The 23345-nt window shown below is 30.5% G+C and overlaps 2 protein-coding genes across 3 annotated transcripts; both read right to left on the bottom strand.

The window, feature by feature from the left end:
* Positions 1-4327: 4327 nt before the first annotated feature.
* Positions 4328-6448, bottom strand: LOC107462728 (two-component response regulator ORR10). Of its 2 annotated transcripts, XM_016081356.3 has the most exons (5): positions 6105-6447; positions 5576-5667; positions 5384-5467; positions 4857-4927; positions 4328-4714 (listed from the first exon to the last, which is right to left on the bottom strand). In XM_016081356.3, exons 1-5 carry the CDS (start codon positions 6205-6207, stop codon positions 4525-4527), a joined length of 540 nt encoding a protein of 179 aa, XP_015936842.1. In that variant the 5' UTR covers positions 6208-6447; the 3' UTR covers positions 4328-4524. The 2 variants fall into 2 exon arrangements, with proteins under 2 accessions (XP_015936842.1, XP_052109024.1); XM_052253064.1 differs by lacking the exon at positions 5384-5467 and having other exon boundaries at positions 6105-6448.
* A 6346-nt stretch (positions 6449-12794) lies between these two features.
* LOC107462839 (protein NRT1/ PTR FAMILY 5.4) lies at positions 12795-21993 on the bottom strand. The gene is made up of 5 exons (XM_016081518.3): positions 21749-21993; positions 20832-21049; positions 17327-17569; positions 15058-15338; positions 12795-13956 (listed from the first exon to the last, which is right to left on the bottom strand). The coding sequence occupies exons 1-5, from the start codon at positions 21834-21836 to the stop codon at positions 13074-13076; spliced, it is 1713 nt and encodes a 570-aa protein (XP_015937004.1). The 5' UTR covers positions 21837-21993; the 3' UTR covers positions 12795-13073.
* Positions 21994-23345: the final 1352 nt, after the last annotated feature.

Here is a 23345-nt window from a genome sequence, read left to right as displayed (position 1 = left end):
TTTCTTTTTTATTTTATTTTATATTTATTTTATTTTAAAATTTTTTTAATAAAGAATAATTTGGTAATAAAAAAAATAAAATTGGTAAAAAGGACGATTTTAAGACAAACTGAAACTTTAGGAACCATTTTATAGCGAAAAAAAAGTCGAAGACAAAAAAAAATTCCGGTCTCTATGTTAGGAACTAAAATCATACTTATTCCTATTTTTAATACTAAGTAATGACATACCATAAGATAGCAAGTTACTTTCAGATAAGATGTCGATTAGATAAAAATTGTAAAACTGAAGTAAACAACCTTCATACTATGATCCTCTTTTTCTTGTACCCAGCTCCCCACTCCAACAACAAACCTTAGAATCTCATAAAAGTATATTTTCCTGGGAATGTATTCTATTACTTGATTGCTTGATTGGGAGTCACATTGATTTTAAGATTAGGGACACAAGTATAATATGTGTTTCTGAAAAGAGAAATTTTATATAAAAAAGAAAAAAAAAGTCAAATGAGCAAATCTATGCGATCTTAATCTAAATTCATTTAACTCGCGAGTTATCCTAACCGAATTAAATTGAACTTTTTAAAAACAAATTGTGATTTTACTAGCTCGATTAATCCATTTTTAGGAGCAAAACAAGATGATCACTACCAAAAATATATTCATTATCATCGGATTTTGTTTTGGTTGTTTCCATTATAATTGCCGTTGGATTTTGTGTGGGAAGATTCGACGATAATACCTAAAATTAAAATTCTCGGAACTTTTACCGTCGGACATAAAAATATGACGCTGGATTTATCACAAAATTTTGGCACCAAAATAATTTAAATCGTGCGAAATTTTATCATTACTTACTTAAACGTGTTGTTTTGCTTAGTGAAATTGTCACTATTGGTGGATTTTTCCGCCACAATTTTATCATTTAGTAATGTGTTGATTTATATTTAAACAATTCTACTAGTTAATTAATAAAAGGTCTAGTCAACAAATATTTTTGAATTGTATTTTATACTAATTAGTTATTATTAATTCGTTATTATTTAAATTTTATTTTTTTAAATATAAAATTAATAATTATTAATTACAATTGTTTAAAATTGGCTGATTAGGAGTTATTTACCTATACTTTTTCATATTTTAATAATCTATTTCTTATTCCTGACTATTTTTAAGTTATTTACTCATCTAATGATGAATAGAGTATTCTGTCAAGTACTCTGCCAATTTAAACTTATGTATATTTTGTTGAATAAATGACCAAATGTACCCATAAAAGATGAAAACGCTGACAATTGTACCCATAGAAAATCGAAACTAACTTTGTACCCATTGAAGATGTGGTCCGTGTGACAGAAATACCCTTCATTGGTTTGACACCAGCTTCGTGCTTATACGAACCTAGGTGACACTCCAAACCCCTATCTACGTGGATTTGAACGTTATTATAAGGATTAACCCATGAAGTGGAAACCCTAGGGAGTCATCTTCCCCAATTTGAACCACACCCCAGTAAATGCAATTGACTTCAACCTCATCCAGTTTCAAGTGCACATAAGGAGAGAAGGAATTTTCTCGTGAGCCCTAGCATGTCGTTGCGAAGATATAACTCTCCTGCAAGTGATGGAACTTGCAGCAGTTCATCAAGTTCGAAGAGGATGAAGGGAAAGATGCTCGACGGGAAATCCAACTTTCTTTATTTTCTGACTCCACAATTGCATAGGCAATAGGATATATATGATTATTTGCATCCTGTCCTATTGCTGTCAATAACTGCCCCCGTAGTACCTTCTAAGAAAGGTTCCATCCAAACCTATTAAAGGTCTACAACCTCCCACAAATCCCTTCTTGCATGCATCAAAGCATACATATATCCTCAGAAACAAAGGATTCGAATCAGGTATAGGATTCGAATGTATCCTTACTGTCGAGTCAGGGTTAGTCTTTAGTATTTCATTACCATAATCACGAAGTCTTGCATACTGTGCAATCTCTGAACCCTCAATCCTCTCCTTCGCCTTCTTCATAGATCTGTAAATTTTTCTCTCATTGATGAGTACATCATATTCAGACCTGAAGTATTGGTCAGCCTCCCTCACTGTCAAGTTTGGTTGAACTCTAATCCTCTCCTCTAGCTCATCTATTACCCATTTCCCATCTGCTGACTTACAGTGATTATCTCTGCTACAAGTGTGTTCATTGACAAATGTCTTTACCTGATAGCTTGCGGAAAACGTTCTCTTGGCACAGTAGATTTGCCAAGGACAGTCCTCATCGTAGCATATAGCCTTGGATCTTGTTGAGTCACAACGAGCAAAGAATATGCTCCTGCCAATGTGGATATTAAACTTTCGGACAGCCTTTCTGAACTGGTTGAGAGTCTCAAACTCCATCCCCAATTCCAACCTCACCTGGCTAACCGGGGCATCAGCATTGCTCTGAGGAAAAATTGGAGTCTCAGTATCATCGTCACTTGCTATGCTATGCAAGTCCTCTGAAGAATAGCAATGATGTCCAGGGTTTTCATCAGAAAATTCATCCTCCTCAACTGGTACATAAAAGGTTGGTGGCTTCTCCGGATCAAGGTTCGGGATAAAGGATTGCCCTGTAGGGGGAGGCCTCCTGGTTGATCTCCTCTTGTTCCCCTTTTGCCCTCCATCAACCTCAAATGAAGGATTGCTTTGATTAGTTTGGGGGATCCTATTGGAGTCAGAGGATCGGCCTGAATCAGGGATCGATTGGGAAAGTGGATTCCTGCACGGCTGTGGGGTGTATTGGGTAAGTTGTTCAGGTTCAACAGGTTCAGAAACATTGGCTTCAGGCTGCTGGGAGGGTTGTGACTGACTTGATGGTGGCTGATCTGGTAGGACAGAGGTTGGAGGAGGCTGAGAAAAATGTCATGCTTCATGGGATGATGCTGGTGGTGGATGTGCTGTCTCCTGGGACATACTGTGACTGTCCTCTTTTTGGGCCACAACTTCAGCCTGTTTATTTTCTTCATGGGCCTCTACCATGTTCTGGGCCTCACCCCTTCTTTGGTCCTCTTTCACAACTTGCACATTACCTACAATTTCAGCATCATCATGATCTTCCACTACTACCAATCTTCTCTTTGGATTCTTCTTTGGTGTTGGCGTCCTTTTGACACATGTCTTTACTCTCCTCTTTGACGGAGTCATATTGTTCTCCTCAACAATCACAGCCTGGTCCATCGGATGCTCTGTATACACATTGATTTTGTTTCCATTCTTCACGGCTGCCTCATATATTCTAACTACATCCATATCAACCCTTAGGTCCCTCAACCCATCATCAAGCTCCTTCCCCGGTTCTTGCCAGTAAAAATTAGAAACGGACGTATATCCAATGTCCTTCAACAAATCAGTTATAAAAAAACCGTTCAGTGTATCAACGTTCACCCTATTGATTTCTGCGACTTCACCACCAGTATAACTAATTGTCCCACCAGACCCTCTCTCAAACCGTCCTCTATGATTAATACACAGTGTTATATGGATGGTGGCCATTCCTGGAAATGAAAATACCCAACATAAGCTAAGAAAACATTGTATCTAACCACATGTAACACAAACCCTAACCCAACTTTTCTACCAACCCTCAGCAATCACATGATTTCTAACTAATGGGAATGACATGAAATTAATCAAAAATGCTATGAGATACCTCTGTTCGCTGAGCAGCAAAGGTAGTGAGCTCTGCGCCATCCACCACGACACCCTTAGGCTACGTATTGGCTTCGTACTAGCTTCTTCGACTTGGGGACGACGATGACGAAACCCCTTGATTCACCTTCTTCGCGTGGGAGTTATTCACAACACGTCTCCGATTGGGAAAGCATTCGATCGCGACCAAAATTTCTCTGCTAGGGCACACCTTTCCTCTCCCGCGCAATGTTCCTCAAAAACCAAACAGTTAGCAACAAAAAAAGGTTTAATCCACGTAGATAGGGGTTTGGGGGGTTTGGAGTGCCACCTAGGTTCGTATAAGCACGAAGCTGGTGTCAAACCAAGGCAGGGTATTTCTGTCACACGGACCACATCTTCAATGGGTACAAAGTTAGTTTCGGTCTTCTATGGATACAATTGTCAGCGTTTTTATCTTTCATGGGTACATTTGGTCATTTATTCATATTTTGTTTTTAAAAGTTTTGTGATTTGTGAAGTATCTTTTATTTTTATTTTTTTTATAACTTCAACACTTGACAATCACTTCCTTAATGTTTATATGCATTTAAAATTCAACATTTAATTGATACAGGAAAGATTAAGAGTCAAGAGTAGAAAAAAGTTTGTTAACATGATTGCCATTTTCACCACAAAATTAAATGTAAATATACTCTTATATTCTCTTCTCTCTAATGAATCTATTTAGTATTTACATCCAGGACTTCCTGAACAGCTAATTTCATTTTGTTTGATTGGGATGCCATATATGAAAACAGTAGATGAAAGGAAAATGTTCTAATTAAGAAACTACCACTGCCCCTATATATATATATATATTATCAAATTTTGATTTTGTAAGAATTCTTATTAAACGGTGCACTTGATTCTTGTTTCCTCTTGTTATTGTTGATGGGTTGGGTTTCCTCTTCTTCCTTGGATCTTGATTTCAATAAATGGGGTTTCAGCTTGTTCACATCTGATTGTTGAACTGGTTTCAGAAAGAATTCTTCAGCCCCATCTTCCAAGCATCTGATCAAAATAAATGAGAATTTAGACTTATTTGGCATTCAGTCAACTAATGCACCTAATTTGTTTAAAAAAATGTAAAAGATATTTATACAACTAAAAAGTTGATGATATTGGATTGGGTTATGGGATCCAATTTCCTCACCTATTGATCCTTGATGGAACATTCTCCGAGGACATGATCACAACTGGTATGTCTTTAAGAGAATTTGATTCCTGCAAATCAATGAACCTTTATTAGTATTTAATATTTATATTTAGAAAATAAAAATATTTAAAAATTTTTACTAGTGATATACTTATCACGTCTTCTAAAGACACATGCTAGACCTTTATATTTATTGAAATCTATTAAGAGAACGTGAATTAAGAAGACGAGTCCAACTTCAAATTTGGTTTGAGTTTTGTTATGGTTTTGAAAATTTAGAAAATATCACAAGTGACTGTTTGTATTGTTTGAGAAATCCATATCACTGGCATTTATGAAATCAGATCCCTTCTTTTCAAATTATTTTCAAAAATAGGAAAATAAAAATGTTGATCCTAAAATCAAATCCATAATTAATAATTTGATTTGACCAAACTCTCTGATCCATTGAAATTTTGAAAATGATAAACAAATAATGTCAGAAAAATTTACACTAATTAAAGATCATACCAATCAAAAGCTACCTTAATTTTTCTTAGCAAATCATGGCCAGTCATTTCTGGCATACAGTAATCTGTTATGATCAGATTTACATTAACTTCTGCATTCTGCATAAAATAAGTATAAGAAATTATAGCAAAATATTAACACAACTTGTTCATTTAAAATTATTTCTTTCTATCCATAAAAATAAGCTAATGACAAAAGAATTGAACCTGATGAATTTCAGGTGTCTCATAACCCTTTAGTTTATCTTCAACCATACCAAGGTATTGTAAAGCCTTAATGGCAGAGTCCACTGTTGTAACTGCAATTACATCACATTCATAAGAATAAGATACCATATAACTGCAATTACTACTAACTTTAGTAACATAACTTTTTAGCTCTAGCACCAAAAAAAAAATCCTTCATTACATGCAGATGAATGGAGCTAAATCAAGTTTAGTCAAGTTTAAACTCGACTTTAACAATTGAATCTACTTTAAAACTCAATTTCAAGTTATAAAAAAAACTCATGAATTAGCTCAAATAGCTAAAAGACAAGGATGCACTTAATTTTTATTTTTTATTTTTAAAATTTATGAAAAAAATTGGTCAAAATAAAAAATAAAATTTTATTGTTTTTGTAATTTTTTTAAAAATTATAAAAAATAAAAAAAATCAAAATACAATTTTTTTTTATATATATCAGCAATAGGAATTAAGTAACGGGAGGGAAATAATGAAAAAAAAGAAAAGTACCATGAAATGAAGAGGTTTTGAGGAGCCTCTCAATCAACATTCTATCAATTAGGCTGTCATCAACAGCCAAAACATGGAACTGTGCCGCAGCAGACATACCCATAATAATTTGTTGAAAGAGATAAAGTATTGGGAAAAGAAGAGAAGAGAAAGAGATTAAGATGAAGATGGTGGTGATGGTGATGAATCATGAGGACTTGGCATTTTATTGGGGAGCCAGGTCCTAGTCATGAAGATGCATAATCCACATAGGAAATCTCACAGTTTGGAAAGGGAGATCCCAAAGATTTCATCAAGAATCTCCATGATATTCTACGTTGATTCTTGAATTCACGAATAAGCAAAGAAAGTTCTCTTTGTTTTTATCAATATTTTGAAAAAGACTCCTTATCCATAAAAATCAAATATTAAATCAGTTNTATTGTATTTTTAAATTGTAAATTTTCTGTCAAATTAAAAAATTATTTTTTCTGATCAGCTAATAAATAGTCAATAAAAAATTAAAATACAATTTCTTGTTTAGCCAATAAGTGAGGAAAAAAAAAGAAAGAGAGAGAAGACTAAAATCAACGGATACTAAATGTTAAAAAAAGAAAGATTTTCAAACTTTTATTCACAACCTAAAAAGAAATATTGTTCTTAGAGCCAACATAAAAATAATCATTATAAAAATAAGTGATTGTTATGAATGTTTAAAAGATAGTACTTAAATTACTAAAAAAATTAAAAATTAATATTTTATTTAAAATATAAAAATAAATAATTTTTAAAATTTATTATAAAAAGTAAATTGGATAAAATTAGATACCAACTCATAAATACCATAGAATTTTACCAAAAAAATATTGGGGTAGTGCTTTGTATGTTCTGATTTTCTAAAATCATTCTGGCTTTTCATGAGAGCTAAAGGACATTTGTTTATATCAAAGACAGATCTCATTCTATTTTTTGGCATGTGCATCACTTGCTTAGTGCTTACCAAGCCCCACACATATCAGTAGCACCACCAATCTTGTAATAAATTAAAGATGATTTCCCTGAGCGGTGGCGGAGCTTAAAAATATTGAGGGGGCAAAAATTTTCATATAAAAAGTATATAATAGCATTTATATATAAACAAAATTTATAAATATCATTATCCTTAAAATTTGATAATAAATAAATAATTTTATAAATAAATTTTATGAAATATCTTAAAGTGATAATTTTTTGAGTTTTGAATAACTTAAAATCTTTAGCAATTGAATTAAAACTAAATTTTTAGTATTTTTGTTAATTTTATTGTCTAATTCTAAAAAATTAAGATGAAATTCAGCAGATGTAATTCTTTAAATATATAAATCGTAATATATGTAAAAAATATAATTACAATGATAAAAATTAATATAATACTTATTGAATATTTTTCTTATAAAAAAATTAATTAAGAATAGTCAGCAAATAGTATTAAATTAAATAAATGATCTAATTTCTTAAAGATGGTATAAGAAAATATAATTGTATAGAATTTAGTTTAAAAGATTTAAATTATAAAAGTTGTGACTCATAATTTTTTTATCAATCTATACGGATACAACAAAACTATTATTTATTAGATATCTTAATATTTTTATCTAAAAAAATTAAATTGAAAAACCAATAAAACATAAAATAATATTTAAAAACAAATCAATTATTCTAATGATTATGATGATGACAAGTCTTGTTGTATTCTACTAAATAATTATAATTTTCAAAAGCCCATTAATAAAATATGTTACAAAATATAATATATATTTAAATAAATTTTTAAAAAATTTTGTATTGAAATTTTTCGACACTAAAATTTTTTTATTATGTTGAGATCAGTCTTTTAACTTTATAAAAATAAGATATATGTCTTTTTGTCATATTTTTTTAGAATTTATTTATTCAAATGAAAACAATGAATCTAATTAAAATTAAATGAATCTAATGAGTTATGTGTAGTAACCAATATCAAGTCCGTTAGTCATTTTTATCCTTTTGTTGTCGAAGAACCTTTTTTTATAGTAATTACTGTCAGGTGACATCTTATTTACTATCATGACATTGTACATTGTGTGACGTGACTTTTTTAACGATACAATAAAAAATAATTGCCAAATTTTTTGAATTTGTTAAATTAGAATAAAAAAAGATTTATGTACATGATTTCGCTAGTACAGGTTAAGAGAAGGATCAGAGATTTGCCGACCTTGGTGGTGATAAGGTCGGACCTCTAGAATAATGGGGGGTAGTACTGGCAAAGAAATTTCGACGCTCAAGTCAGAATCGATCAGAGAGGTATAGGTAAGGGTTAGGAATGTGTAACGTACCTGAGGGAGCCCTTAGCTCTCCTTATATAGTTTGTGTCTGTTATCTTATCTTATCTTATCTTGTTGGATAAGATAAGAGAAGTATTTGAATTTGAATATTGGTTAGGGATTAAAGTTTGGAGTTTGGACCATGGTGAGGGCCTGGACCTGGGTAATCGGGTCGTTATTGCTCCGATAGGGGGACTCCAAGGATCGGGTCAAAATAGTTTCTCCCGGAGTGAGAGAGTGTGCTTGCTCAAACTCATCGCTGGAGGAGTTCGTTTTGTTGTGGGATTGGGAGTCGCGAGCCTGGCATGCGGAATGGAGTGTCATCCCAAACTTTTTGGCTGAGATTGGAAGTCCGTGGAGCACTTGGTTGCTCCATTAGTTGCTGATGCATTTCTCGAAAAAGAAGAGTTCTATCAGTTGCGGTTTCCAAGACATCATAATGATATTTAATGCGAGGAGAGGAGTTTTGGGTTTCTTTTCCATTTTTCCCTCCGTGTGCTCATTCGAAACGTTGGGGTTTTTTATTTCTCTTTATTGTAGCTGCTTCTCCTTCTCTCTTCTTTTACCTTTTTATTTTATCTACTCGAACGCTCTCTACATTTTCTCTTTGGCACTGCGTTTTTACTGGATTGTTGGGCTTTTTGAAGGGGTCGTAGTGCTGTATTTCCCTGTGCGCATTGCACTTTCACTTCTGCCGTTCAACTTTCTGAAAATCAGGCTAGTGCTCTTTGTTTATTTTTGTTACTTGTGCGTGGCTGTTACTTCCATATTTCCCCTTTGGTTTATTTGCTTTTGTATTTTTCTTTTCAGGGGTGTTTTTTGTTTAGGGGTAATAAGAAAAAAGGAGGTGCCACTATTTTGACACAGTTTTATGTTTGCGGTAGCGGTAGGAAAATAAAGGGAGATGCCATTGCTTTTTAGATGTTTTTAGGTGCTTTTAGCATAGAATTTGTATGGTTTTCTCTTATGGGGAGTGGAATGACGGTGGTGCCCCCTTTGTTTATAGGTATGGTCTGGCAGAGAGCTGAGGGTGCTAGGGTTCCCGTTGTTCCGGGACCGAAAGCGTGTCTAACGATTATTATTAGGTGACCTCCGACGTGTGGGGCACACCTTCTCGGCTTACGGAGGAGGACCTCCAAAAGTTACGCGACGAGGACGCGGTGTGCGGAGGTGGTGAGGCGGAGCTTTAATATGTGCTTTTGCTCTTCGGGGCGGATGAGCGGGTTTACTACATAAACCTTGATTCCCCATGAGTCGCCGACTAGATGTGGGTTTACGAGTCCATGTCCACGAGGTTGGGGGTGTGGCTTCCCTTTTCTACATTTGTTCAAGCCTTGCAGAATTGGTGTTTGGTGGCACCGTCTCAACTGCATCCGAATAGTTGGGTGCTATCCGGACTTTCAAACTAGTCTCTGAGTATTTGGAGCTTCTTGCTCGTGTGGAGCTCCTTTTGTATTTTTTATGTGTACTCTTCCAAAATACAGAGTCCCAAAATATAACACTCTGCTTGCAGACATAACTTCAGACGCATACCGAGGTGTCTCTCATACCATATATATGTTGTTGTTTTCAGATGCAGGTCGAGAGACACCTCGGTAAACGTCTGGAGTTCTGTCTGCAAGCGAAGTGTTATATTTTGGGATTCTGTATTTTGGGTTTATGCTTTATATTCTGTAGTAGATTCTCCTCTGTATGTATAACTTTATTTTATTCCTCTTAGAGGTTGATGTGGAGAAACAGGTTGTTGTTTTATCTATTTTGGGATATGTATATATCTATGTATTTATACTTTGGCCAGCCTTAACTTTGCAGGTTGAGTCGGAGATTCGGTATATTGTAACTCTTGACATTCTACTCTTTATACTTATGTGTTATCCTTTCCTATTTTACTCGGTTTACATTCATGGGAGCAATGCGCTTTTATTTTTGCGACTTATTGTTTAACCTTTCTTTCAAAACTCCTTGAATATATATTCATTTCACCTATATGTATGTATGTATGTATGTATGTATGTATGTATGTATGTATGTATGTATGTATGTATGTGTGTGTGTGTGTGATTTTATTTTTAGAGGTCGTAATACCTAGTCACCTCAGTCTTATGACTATAGCATAAGATTCTGTGTGGTAGAGTGTTACATTATGATATCAGAGCAGTTCGTCCTCGTGAGCCTGTGAGATGGACTGCTTATACTTCAATGCGTACTCTGAATTGTGCCTGTGCTATTTAAGATATCTAACCGATATGTCTAGCATGAAGTTCATGAGTGTACCTTTGGTAAATTGAAGCACTTAACTTGAGATATTGAGACTGATCACCTTAATATCACTTATTTTATGTGGAACCTGAATTGGCAACTCGTGGACGGGGTCGCGGACGGAGAGGAAATGAGAGACCCGCTTTGATTGGCAATCAAGCTGAATTTCTGGCGGCGATGAACCACCTTATCAACACTATGCAAGTTAAGGCAGCGGCTGTCAACCAAGCGATGGGAAGGATGAGCGGAAATGAGAATGGTAACGGAGCTGGAGGAAGCTCAGCTGCAGGTCCAGGTGCTCAGCAGTGAGCTGTAGTTTGTCTGAAAGATAGCGAAAACCTTTAAGATCTTTTATTTACATTTTGCTTAGATTCTCTCCGCTTTTGTTTTTTTAAAGAACTCATGCTATGTATTTAATCCTTTTGAAAACTTGCCTCTAGAGGCCCTTATGTATCTTTTGGGAGAGATTGGGAAGTATCGTTGTCAACTACTTTTATACTGTACCCTAGCCGGCCTAAACTTCGCGGGTCGCGACTAGTAGCTATTTACTAGTGTTATATATTTGTACTTTGTCTTATTATTACTCTTTTTATGGCTTTATCTGTGTATCGTTTTCGATTCACGCTTTGCCTTCTAATTGTCGATACGTGAGTGTCACGACTTCGCGATTTTATTTTCACTCTTTTCAGGCTTCTCGATTAATACTTCTTTTCAATTATACTTATAATTATGTATTATAATCCACCTTGAGAGTCGTACCACCTTATTATCATTAACTTATGACTCGAGTATAAGGATTTGAATATTAGGTGTTACAGTGCTTCTATATAAGTTTTTGAATATGTCACATTAATGTTGTAAATTATTTTTTCTATTTAAAAAAAATACTATGTCATAGCTCATGCTCTACGTGATGGAATTTTAAAATAAAAAAAAAAGAAAACTCAATTCTCACTTACAACTAGATATTTTTTCACATTTTTAAAAAGGGAACAGTTAGATAAAGATATTAAAAAGTATTTTTTTAAAGATATTTTTTAAAAATTAAAATTTAACACATATAATTAATTAAATTGTGTTATTTTTATTAAAATTAGACTGGACAAATCAGTTTAACCAAAAAATTAATAAATTAAATTTTAAATCGGTATAAATTAATATTTTTTAGGAAAAAAGACAGATATGGGTTTATCAATTTTTCGGTCAATTAATTTGTCTGATCTAATTTTGACAAAAATAACATAATTTAATCGATTATATATATTAAATTTTAATTATTAAAAAATATTTTTTTAAAATGTTTTAAAAGTGAACCCCACCATTCTTCGGTTCAACACCTCTCGTCTTTATCTTTGGCAATAACACACAAAAAAACTTCCATATCCAAATTTTTTAAGGAAGATTGCGTGTGCTGCGCTTCTTTCTGCATGTATGCGGTATATATACGGTATTTGACCAAATATAATGTACATGCATGTATCACAAATAGGGGTGTTTTGTGATGCAGTTTAGTTCGGTTTTAAGAGAAAACGTCATCCGATTCGAACGCTTAATTTATGTGCGGTGCAGTTTGAATTAGATGAACTTTTTTTTGAAATCCGATCCGATCCGATTCGATTACAAACGGTTTGAATCGGTTTGGATTTGCAATTTTTTAAAAAAGAAAAATTAAATACATATAATAAGTCTCAATATCAAATTTTAAATAACCAACAATAACATAACAAATTTTAACAATATCTTAAAAAGCAATAATAACATAACAATAGAAATAAAATTATAGGTTAGTTAAAATAAATAAATAAATAATATTTTGAACATAAAATATTTATTAAATAATAATAATACATGAATAATAGAAAAATGTATAACAAATTGAACATTTTATAAGTATAATTATAAATATAATAATAAAATAATAATATTATAATATTTTGTACGGTTTGGATTGAATTAGATCGATTATGAAAAATAGATCCGAAATCCAATCCAATCCTGCGGTTTGCAAAAAACAGAATCCAATTCAATCTGAACTAGTGCGGTTTTAATTGATTTTCGATTTAGATTGAATTGGATTAAGGGTTTAATTTGGATCGGTTTGAATTTGAACACCCCTAATCACAAATGCTTCTACGTGTGTAAGAAGAATCCAGTAGCCAATTCTATTTGCTTTTATCTTAAACATATATAAACATGAAGAAAGGGCAGAATTGCAAAAGCAAAGATATCATATCTAATACTAAGGTAACCATAGTAAGGCAATGCATTGAATGTGCCAAACCTTACCCCTACCCTAAAACAGTTTATAAAACAAGAAACAATGCATGCACTGAATGCCAAGGTGTTACTAGCTATTAATTATTGATGAAAAACTACACCATATAGATCAGACTCTTGGACGGTATTTGTTGAACCTGAAACCTTGATTGTTGCTACTTCTTTCAGCCTCATCCACCTTTTTGTACACATAAGACTTGGCTAGCAACAAATACACACACAAGCTCCCAACACTCAATCCAGCCAAGACCCAATAATAGTAATCAAGGTGTGCCCTGTTTATATTGTTACCCAACCATTTTTCACCGCTTCTTGAGCTTATGTCCTCCACAATAGCTATAACTATATTGCTAACAAAGCTTCCGACTCCTACTATGCTTATATAGGCGGCCGCGCCCAAACTCCTCATTGCATCTGGCATTTGATCATAGAACAATTCTTGCAGGCCGACGATTGTGAAGGCGTCGGAAACGCCGGTTATCATGTACTGAGGAAGCATCCACCAAATGCTCATAGGTATGACTGCTTTGGGGTCATCAATGAGTCCGTGGTCTCTAGCCACGCCAACCCTTTTGGTCTCCACGAGTGCTGACACCACCATGGTCAAAATAGACAAGGCTAGACCAACTCCAATCCTTTGTAAGACCGTTATACCGGCCGGATGGCCTGTGAATTTCCTTGCGAGGGGAACGAAAATCCGGTCATAGATTGGAACGGCCAGAAGGATGAAGACTCCGACGAAGCCTTGGAGGGATGCCGGAGGGATTTGGAAGTGGGGCCCTATGGAACGGACTAATGTGCTTCCTTGCTTTGTGAAGTATGTGTGGATTTGAGATTGGACAACACAGAACATCAAGCAACTTAGCCATATAGGGATTAGGCGAAGGACAAGCTTTACTTCTTCTACTTGAGTCACTGAACATAGCCTCCATGGATTTCTTGTTTTGCTTGATGCATCAACTTCATCTATGATCATTGCTTTGTCCAAAAAGCTGTTTACAATTTCCACAGTAGAATTTTGTTTAGGGGTATTTCCTCTATGATAATATGTCGTAATAAAATAACAATAATGATTCCAAGACAAAAGAAAATCAGCTCAAATAATATGGTATTTTATTTAGTATTAATTAATTATGGTCATTATAACTGTGGAGTTATATATGTTATATGTATAAAATTATAAATGTAGTGTTAAATAAGATTATTTTAGTTATTGTAGTATTACCACCAATGATGCACGGATACTAATACGGGTACGGGACACGACATGATACGGAACACGCCGACACGCGAATTTTAAAATTTTATAAGATATGAGACACGCATACATCTAAAATATAAAGTATTTTTAGATATATTGTAATGATATTTTGATATTTTATTGATATTAAAATATAAATTAATTTTTTAATTATTTTTATTGTCTTATTTTAATTATATCAAGTATTTAAAATATTTTTTGTTTTAATAAATAATAATATATACTATATTTAAATTTATTTTAAAAATATATATTAAAAATAATACTAAACACGCTGACACGTGATAATATTTAGGTGTGTCGTATCTAAAATATGTCCGAAACAACTCCGTAAAATATCCGTCGTAGATTACCACAAAATAAACCGTCCACTATCGAAGAATGAAAAAAATCAACACAAATAATTCCGATCAATGCACACAATGAATATTCAATGGGATTGGATAATTAATGTAACGTTCCTTCCTAAAACAGGTCAATTTAGTTTTGAGAAATTTTACAATGAATTCATAAGTCTTTGATAGAATGAAACGAAGATTTTGGAAAAGAAGAGAGGGATCATTTTATGGGGTTTTAAACCTTCACAAAATATAAATAAAATTCTCATAAAATTAATTTTTATTATTATTTAAATAAATTTTTAACCAAGAAATCATATTGTCCCAAAATAAAAAAGTTGAAGGTCAAAGTCTCTTTTTTTTTAAGACATGAATAGCTTTGTCTTTCGTAAAAATAGACAAAGACCGGTTTAAATGTTTACTATTATAATTTCTTTAGAGAGTTGTTGGTATTCTTCTGTAGGAATTTATAAATAGAGAAGAGTGGCACTTACCTACAGTGTTGAGTGTGCTGCAAGGCGTGAAATTTGAGTTGATGATCATGGAGCTGGTTATGCTCCTCCTCGTCCTCCCCATAGTAATAATCAGTGTGGCCGGACTTGTCCTTCACACGCCACTTGCGCGCCGCCGCCACGAAGACTTGGGCCATCGTAGTGAATGGGCTTCCTTGTGGGCTTTCCTTTCTATACCTATTGATTCCCAACAAGAAAAGCGCCAACGCTATTGCCAGGACTCCTACCAGCACTCCTAATCCTACTCCCCATCCAACATTGTCCTGCTCATATATATTTAAAATTAATAAATTAAGAATTATCTTATTGGCCCATTCAGTAAAATGATGATGCTAGATCATGTCATGAAAAAGGAGTGATTTATATGGAAAGTGATTTAATTTTACTTGAAAACTTTAAATTACATCATTTTCTTTCTTTACCTTATTGTGTGAAATTTATATGCTTACTTCTCATTTGAATTAATATGGATACATGGATAAAGTATTTTTTTGTTTAACATTTTTACAATATTTTTTAATTTATATTATCATTCATGTAGCCAGATGTGTGTATGTTGTTGATCTATATTAGATAAAGGAATTTTGTATTAAAAATATAAATTAAAGTCTTTACTTACTGTTACAAAAAAGGAATGTGTTACATCGTTAGTATTTTTTTTTTGGTAGTTCATCGTTAGTTAAAATTGAATATTCACTGCATATTTCAGAGAATTGCCAAAATAGTTTTTTTTTTTTTAACATTGAGCTGATCTAACAATGTATAGCCCATTAGATTTCTTTTTGTATGTGATCTTAAGTTTGGGTTGTAAGGATTATACCAAAACCAATAATGTTGGAAGGGTAGCCACAAACTTTGGGCCGATATGGTAATAAGATTCAGACATGGAAAATAAAAAAAATACAAATTTTAATCATATCTTTACAAAAATATTTAGTTGATACTTGAATGCTTTAAAAATATCATAATAAAGATATGGTAATTTTATATGACCAAATTATTTTGATAATAAAAAATTTAATTTAGTCTAATAATTTAATAGTATAGTAAAAATCAGTTAAAAAAAGAAAAAAGAACACCAGATAAAAAGAAAAAAAATTGTTTAAATTTAGGTATTAAAATAATTTGTTCACTCGGTATTATGTTATTAGATAATAGTATAAGACTTAAATCTTTTATAATGTTGACATGTCACAATTAGCATCTTATTTAATTATATTTTAGCAACTGTTTTTTTCTGTAAAATATTAAAATAAATAAATAAGTGAATAATGATCCGCTTGGCTCACTTTTACAGCAGATAATTCCTTTCGCCTAATGTGCCCACATATGATGCATTAAGACCACCACGAAGAATATATTAGGTATACTTGCTCTGATGGTTCTTACATAGTTTCGTAAAATTTTTAATTAGATTTTTATATTTTTTTTAATTGAGTTTTTTATTAATTTTTGAGTTTTTACATTTTTCTTTTTTTATTTAAATTTCTATACTAATTTTTTTAGTTAGGTCCCTATATAATTAAACTTATTATTATTAAAAGAGACCTAATTAAAAAAATTAGTATAAGAACCTAACTAAAAATAAAAATTATAGAAATATAATAAAAAATTTTGTAAAATTATAGAGACCAATAGAATAATTAAACCAATATATTATTCCTATCTGTTTATGTTGGTGAAATTTGCTCCTAAAAAACGAAATGTTTGTAGTCCATAAGTTTCTCCTTGTATGAGATCATCATCACCCACTATATTAGCGAATTCTATGGTATTTTTTTATGGTGGTATTTAAATTAACTAACTTATTTTTAAAATAAAAATATTTAAAATAAAAAATTTAAAATTTAAAATTATCTATTTGTTTTTTTGGGTAAATTAGACACAATATTAAAAGTAGGTAACATTCATCATATATATTACTATATTTTTCATATTATTGGTTTATGCAACAATTTTTATACTGCCGTCGAAAACTTTTACTTTATATTTTATCAGGAGTTTAATTTGTATGTACTGATAATATAAAATATTTTATATAATTAATATAAAAAGTATTTATTTCACTAATGTAATTTTATGTAATTAGATGTATATATAAAATAATTTTACAGTGTATATTAAAATTAAATTCTTTTATTATTTACAAATAAATTTGTTTTATAAGAAAATGCTCTTCTAATAATTTTCAATATCAATTAATATATAAAAAAATAATACTCTTAAGAATGTGGTTAATTAGCATAATTACCTGAAGATATATGACTACAAAAACTGCAGCAGCAGAACCAGCAACAATGCCCAAGTACCACCAATTGAAGAAGGAACTTTTGGCTTCCTTCTCCTCCGGCGTGTCCTCGTCGAATTGATCGGCGGCGAAGGTTTGGACGCACGGCTTGTGCCCTCCGTCGCCGATCGACAACACGTACAGCGCCAAGAAGAATAGCGTTGTGTGTTTAACTACCGACACTGATAGTGTCAAGAAAATCATCCCCTGTATTGTGTTAAATATGATGTCACAGTCCTTTTCAAAATAGAAAAGAAAAAAAATCACTCTGATAATAACATTAACAGAAATATTATTTTTTTCATCAATATATTTTCATACATACGTATATACATATAAATTAAAATACATATGCATATAAATTAATATAATTTTCATGCATACATATACATATAAATTAATACAACATAATTTGCAAACTTCTCATGTTTCATAGAATCTGCATATAATTTTGCGTTCCTGTATAACTTTGAATCAAAATAAACAATATATTACTACTCAAAATTTTACCGCATACTTCTTTTTTTGATATTGATTTTTCTGTTTGAGAGTTGCATGTGGCATTATTAGTGTTTGAGACCATTCTATGAATGTTGACAAAAAATTATTGACAACCTACCAAAATTCAAGAATAAATAAATAAAAGATGAGAAGTGGTGCATTTTTTTTAAAATAAATTATATTTTGTTTTTCTACAAAATATCTAATTAAGTAATACTTCTCTCTTATTTATTTATAAAATATATACTTTCATCTCCTGTAAAATTTTAAATATATATACTTTAATCCATTCAACCAAAATACCATTTAATAGTTATTATAATTATGCATATATATATGAGTAAAGCTAGGAAACCAAAAATATATCAGCCAAAATCCAGCCAAATACTTTTGGATGAATTCAAAATTTTTACGAGTTAATATATATGGATGTTTCTTCTACTAAGTATTAGAATGTTTCTTTTTCACATTAAATGGATGTTCTTTTGTATATTTTTCGAATTTGTGATTGTTAGAAGTAGATATATTAATGTGAGAAAAACGAGGAAGGTTTTTATAGGTTTTAATTAGGTTTACTTAATCAATTTAAAATTCTTTAAATTTTGAATTTAAAAAATTTAAAATTAATTAATTATTGATATAAATTAATATAGTTTTGTTTAATTTTTGGTTGATAAGCTTTTGGTTCCTTATACTTTTCCTATATATATATATATATTAGTAATGTATTTTTAATGTAACAAATTTTATTTATTTTTAATGTTTTATTATTAATCATGAGATATATAAAAAGTTTAAATAAAATAATTTTATAACAAGTTAAAATATTTTATAATGCGATAAATATTAAAATTAAATAAATTTTTTTACAATAATAAATATATAACTTATAGTATTATTGTTTGAATCAACTAAATAATTATTATTAATTTATATATAATTATAATAATTATTATTGAGGAGTATTAGGGGCCAGCAAATTTTGTGTTTTGTAATCATTAATTGGCCATCAATAGTATTTTTAATGGTGTGAGATTACATCCAATGATGGAAGATCACTCACTTTTTTTTTATGGTTAAGTGCTGGCCAAATTATTAAAAAAATGCTGGCCTCTAGACTTTTCCATTATTAAATGGTATTTTGGTTAAACAAATTGAAATATATATTATTTTTTAAATAGAAAAAATATAATATCATTTAGATAAAATGAAAATGTCAGTTTCTCATAAAAAATACGATTTATTAAATTTAATTAAATTTCACTTCTACAATTGTGGGTACTTTCACATAACTGTAACAGGTAAGCGCATGCATGTTGCATGGGCTGACTAATGTATAATGTGGACAAAAATCCTACCAAAGAAAATGTGCAAATCTTATAATGGGAATATTGGAATCATACACTTTATGTACGAGTCCTTTCACGGCTGATTTTTTTTTTGGAGTAATATATTTAAATATTATAATTTTTGATATTTTTAACATTATGAAAAATACACAAATTAAAAATTCTGAGTTTTTTATTTTAAATTTTTTATTTTTTTAAAATAAAAATTAGACAATCCAATTTTAAAAATAAAAAACTTGATTTTTGTACTGCAAAAATTAAATAGTCCAATTTATATACATTTTAGAAATTGAAAGGTTTAATTTCTATATTCTAAATCAAACGCTGTCATATTTAAGATTAACACCCAAAAAAATTCATAGTTTAACTTTTTCTAATCGGTTTAACAGAATATTTTTTATTTCTATATTTTGAAAAGATAAATAAGCTTTCTGAGTGATTCTCCATCATATGAAAAACCATTTCAAACAAGTCAACTTGAAGAGTTTTAAATAGATAAAAAAAATTGGAATTTCATTGAAACCAATTACTATAACATAAAATTTTTTCCCTAATTTTTCGGTGACCAAATTTTTTCGTAATTAATATTTCAAGATTTTAAAGGGAAAAGCGTAAACAATTTATTTTATTTTATATTTTTAGATAAAAAAATCTGAATTAAATAGTGGTTATAAAAATTTTCATGATTTTATTGTGGAAAATATTCAAAGCAATTTATTGTGATATTGATGGTTCGTACAGCTTGCTAGACCCAATACATATGACTAATACATTATGAGAAAGTTTAACATTAACACTTTTATTAAAATTTAGTTAATATTTAATTAAAAAATAAAAAATAAATAATTTTATATTATTAAAAATATTAATAATAACTAATTAATGACTACAAATTACAAAACTTGCTGTCCTAACACTCATCTTAAATATAATTAATTACATTGTATTATTATTAGCTAATAAGAAAGTTCTTTGATATTACACATGTGGTTATAAATGCATTTGTATATTAACATACACGTGTTAATTAATAAATTAAGTATGGGGTGATACATAAATAAACTTTTTGCTAATTAATTAATCTTTTTAATGAGGTTTTATTGTGTGCTCTTGTTTGACGACTCACCTACTTGATTTTTTTTGTTTTATTTATTGCTAGAACTAGGTTATCCACAACTATAAGTATCCATGTTGAGCTAAAAAAATTAATCTAATCTAAGCTCATACTAAAAATAAAATTGAAATTACTCTGAAAAATATGTTAAGGTTCTTAATTAAAAAGTTCTTATGAAAATATAATTTTTTAATTTTTTAATATATAAATTAAAGTAAAAATTAAAAACGAAAGAATTATAATAATAGTTTAATATATGTTCTTATTAAAATTCATAATAATTAAACCTTAACATCATTAATAATGAAAATCTATACTATATAAAATGAGATATTGGAAGGATTGGGTGTTTAAAAATATCTTTTATTATATATAATTGATAAAATTACTTATCATCTTTAATAACTTAATTTTTATTATTTAAATACACATTTAATAAATAAAAGAATGAATTAATAGTCGTGATACACTAGTAGTAACAATGATAATTTTATGGAGAATTTACCAGGAGATAAATAAGTGAAGATAAGAGAATGGTCCTGAAGCGACCGAGACAGGAATCAGCAATGAAGCCACCAAGCAAAGGGAAGAGCGAGGAAACACCAATCCAAGTGTTGACATTTTTTGCGGCGGTTGTTATTGGTTCGTTCAAAACATTTGTGAGATATGTGATAAGATTGCTCGCCAAACCTTGGTATGCAAATCTCTCCGCAAATTCCACGACTGTGAAACATATAAATAATCATCATCGCATAAAATTAGGATATTAATATTATTATTATTATTGTAAATTTTTCATTCATTAAAAATATAATCTCTTTTTTATTTATTTATTTTTTTCGCTCTCTTCTAGCTGGATCAGCTGTCAGCTCACACTCTCACACCCAACACGAAGCACGGAAGCACCATCACAAATACTCTCTCTCTCTCTCTCTCTCACAGAAAAAAAAGCATCTCTCTCATAGATCTCTCATAGGGGGGAAGTGATAGATCGCCACTGCACTGGAATGAAGAAGATGAATTGCATGGCGGCCGTGGTTTCTCTCTCGTCGTTCTCCCTCCATCGCCACCGCCGCCGTGTCGCTGCCATCTCTCTCATCAGCATCTCTATTTTCTAATTTTTTTTTATTTTCCTGTTTTACCCCTTTTCAATGTTCATTTAAGTTATCGATTGTTTTAATTGTTTATTGATTTATTCTATATATTGTTGATTCCCATTGCAAATACGTTGATGTCAGTGCTTATTTATCTATTTTTTGTTATTATTTTTTTGGTGGTGGGGGGAGGGTGTAGGTTGTTTAAAAGAATGGGTGAGATCCCCAAAATGAATGAAATGGAGTGAAGAAGAGAAGAGAGAGAAATAAGGGGTATTATTGGGAGAAAGGACAATTATAAATGGAATTGAAGAATTGGAAAACTCACATATAATGTAGATGGCAGCATGCCAACCACCTTTCTTAGTGTGGTGAAAGATGAGGGAGTTGCTCTTGCTGCTGGGGCTATCTGCCATGGTAGTTGGAAGCTATAAAGCAAAGGTTATTAGGGATGGTAACTTTCTTAGTGTTTTGGGCGAATCAAGTTTTCAGACGCTTTGAGGGAGGATTTGGTGCTCCTATATAGCCACGAATCTATCACTAGTGAGTCACTGAGTGACCTTTGTTTTTGGATTTTGTGTGCCGAGTGCCAACTGCACTAATAATTAATAAATTTGGACCAAAGGAAAAGTAAAAGGTGATTGGTTGCTAGTAGTAGTGCCAGGGTTTACCACGGAACATGCCATAAATGATAAACGTTTACTACTTCAATTCGTTCTTAATTTAGTTAAGAGAATAAATTTAAAATGTTTTAGTTCGTCTAATATATTTAAACGCATAAAACCTCTTACCAGATTTACAAAGTAAATATCTAAAGTGTCCTAACATTTTAAATTTAATATCTGGATCTTTAGTAGTAGAAGTGAACTCACGAACCAATTTGAGTTAGACTCGTTAATAGTTCGATAAATTGAGATCGTGAGCTAATGAGCCAAACTTGAATATAAAATTGAGCTCATAAATTAAAAGCGTCGAACTTAAACTTGGATAAACTCAGTTCATTAGCTCGTGAGCTATCTCGGTTATATATATAGTTTATACTTTTAATATTATATACATAAAATAGTAATATATAATTTTATATATATTAATGTTTTTATTTAAAATTTTATAATTATTTTTTATATGATTTTGATGTAGAACGTAAATAAAAAATCTCATAATTAATAGATATACAATATATAAAATTAATATTTTTTAATATATATTGATATAAACTTATAAATTATGTTTCTCTTATTTAAGTCCATTCGTGAGTTCGAGTTGATTCATAAGTTTTCAGTGAGTCAAATTGATTTTAAAAAATAGACTTGATTGTTAAAGAGTTGACTCGTGAATCAAGCTCAATATTTGTGAATCGAACTTGAACTTAGTCTAGATTGATTCACTCCAGCACTATTAGTCTCTAATAAATTTGTTATACTTTGAAAGTTTTTTAGAATTATTCTAGTGATACAGATTAATTTTTCCTTTTGTTTTTAGTAATTTTTAATTAATATATATGATAGATAAATAAAATTTTAACAAATTTATTAATAATTTAGTTTTTAAAAATAATCATTATAATACAAATTAATTTTTCTTACGAAAGAATAATTTTTTCTTGAGAATTTTTAGAGTAAAAAAAAAGTGTTGGATATAAATTTTTTGAGAATTAATTTAGGTATTTACTAGATTTATACATAATTATTAATTGAAATGTTTTGACCCACTTTTTTATTTAAGACCTTTTTAAGAAGTATTCTTAACAAAATCTCTTAATTAATTGTCTTTTTGTACATTAAAATATTAATTTGTTTAGATATTATCTATTCTATTATATAAAAATTAAACTTTTATATTTAATGATAAAGTTGATGTAGTATATTTATAAAAGTATTTTTAATTTATTTTTTTAATCTATTGAAAATAATTTATTATAATAA

Source organism: Arachis duranensis, chromosome 8, assembly GCF_000817695.3.
Source record: "Arachis duranensis cultivar V14167 chromosome 8, aradu.V14167.gnm2.J7QH, whole genome shotgun sequence".
Taxonomy (NCBI): domain Eukaryota; kingdom Viridiplantae; phylum Streptophyta; class Magnoliopsida; order Fabales; family Fabaceae; genus Arachis; species Arachis duranensis.
The sequence above is the reverse complement of the archived record's forward strand: the minus strand, read 5'-3'. Positions and strand labels throughout refer to the sequence as shown.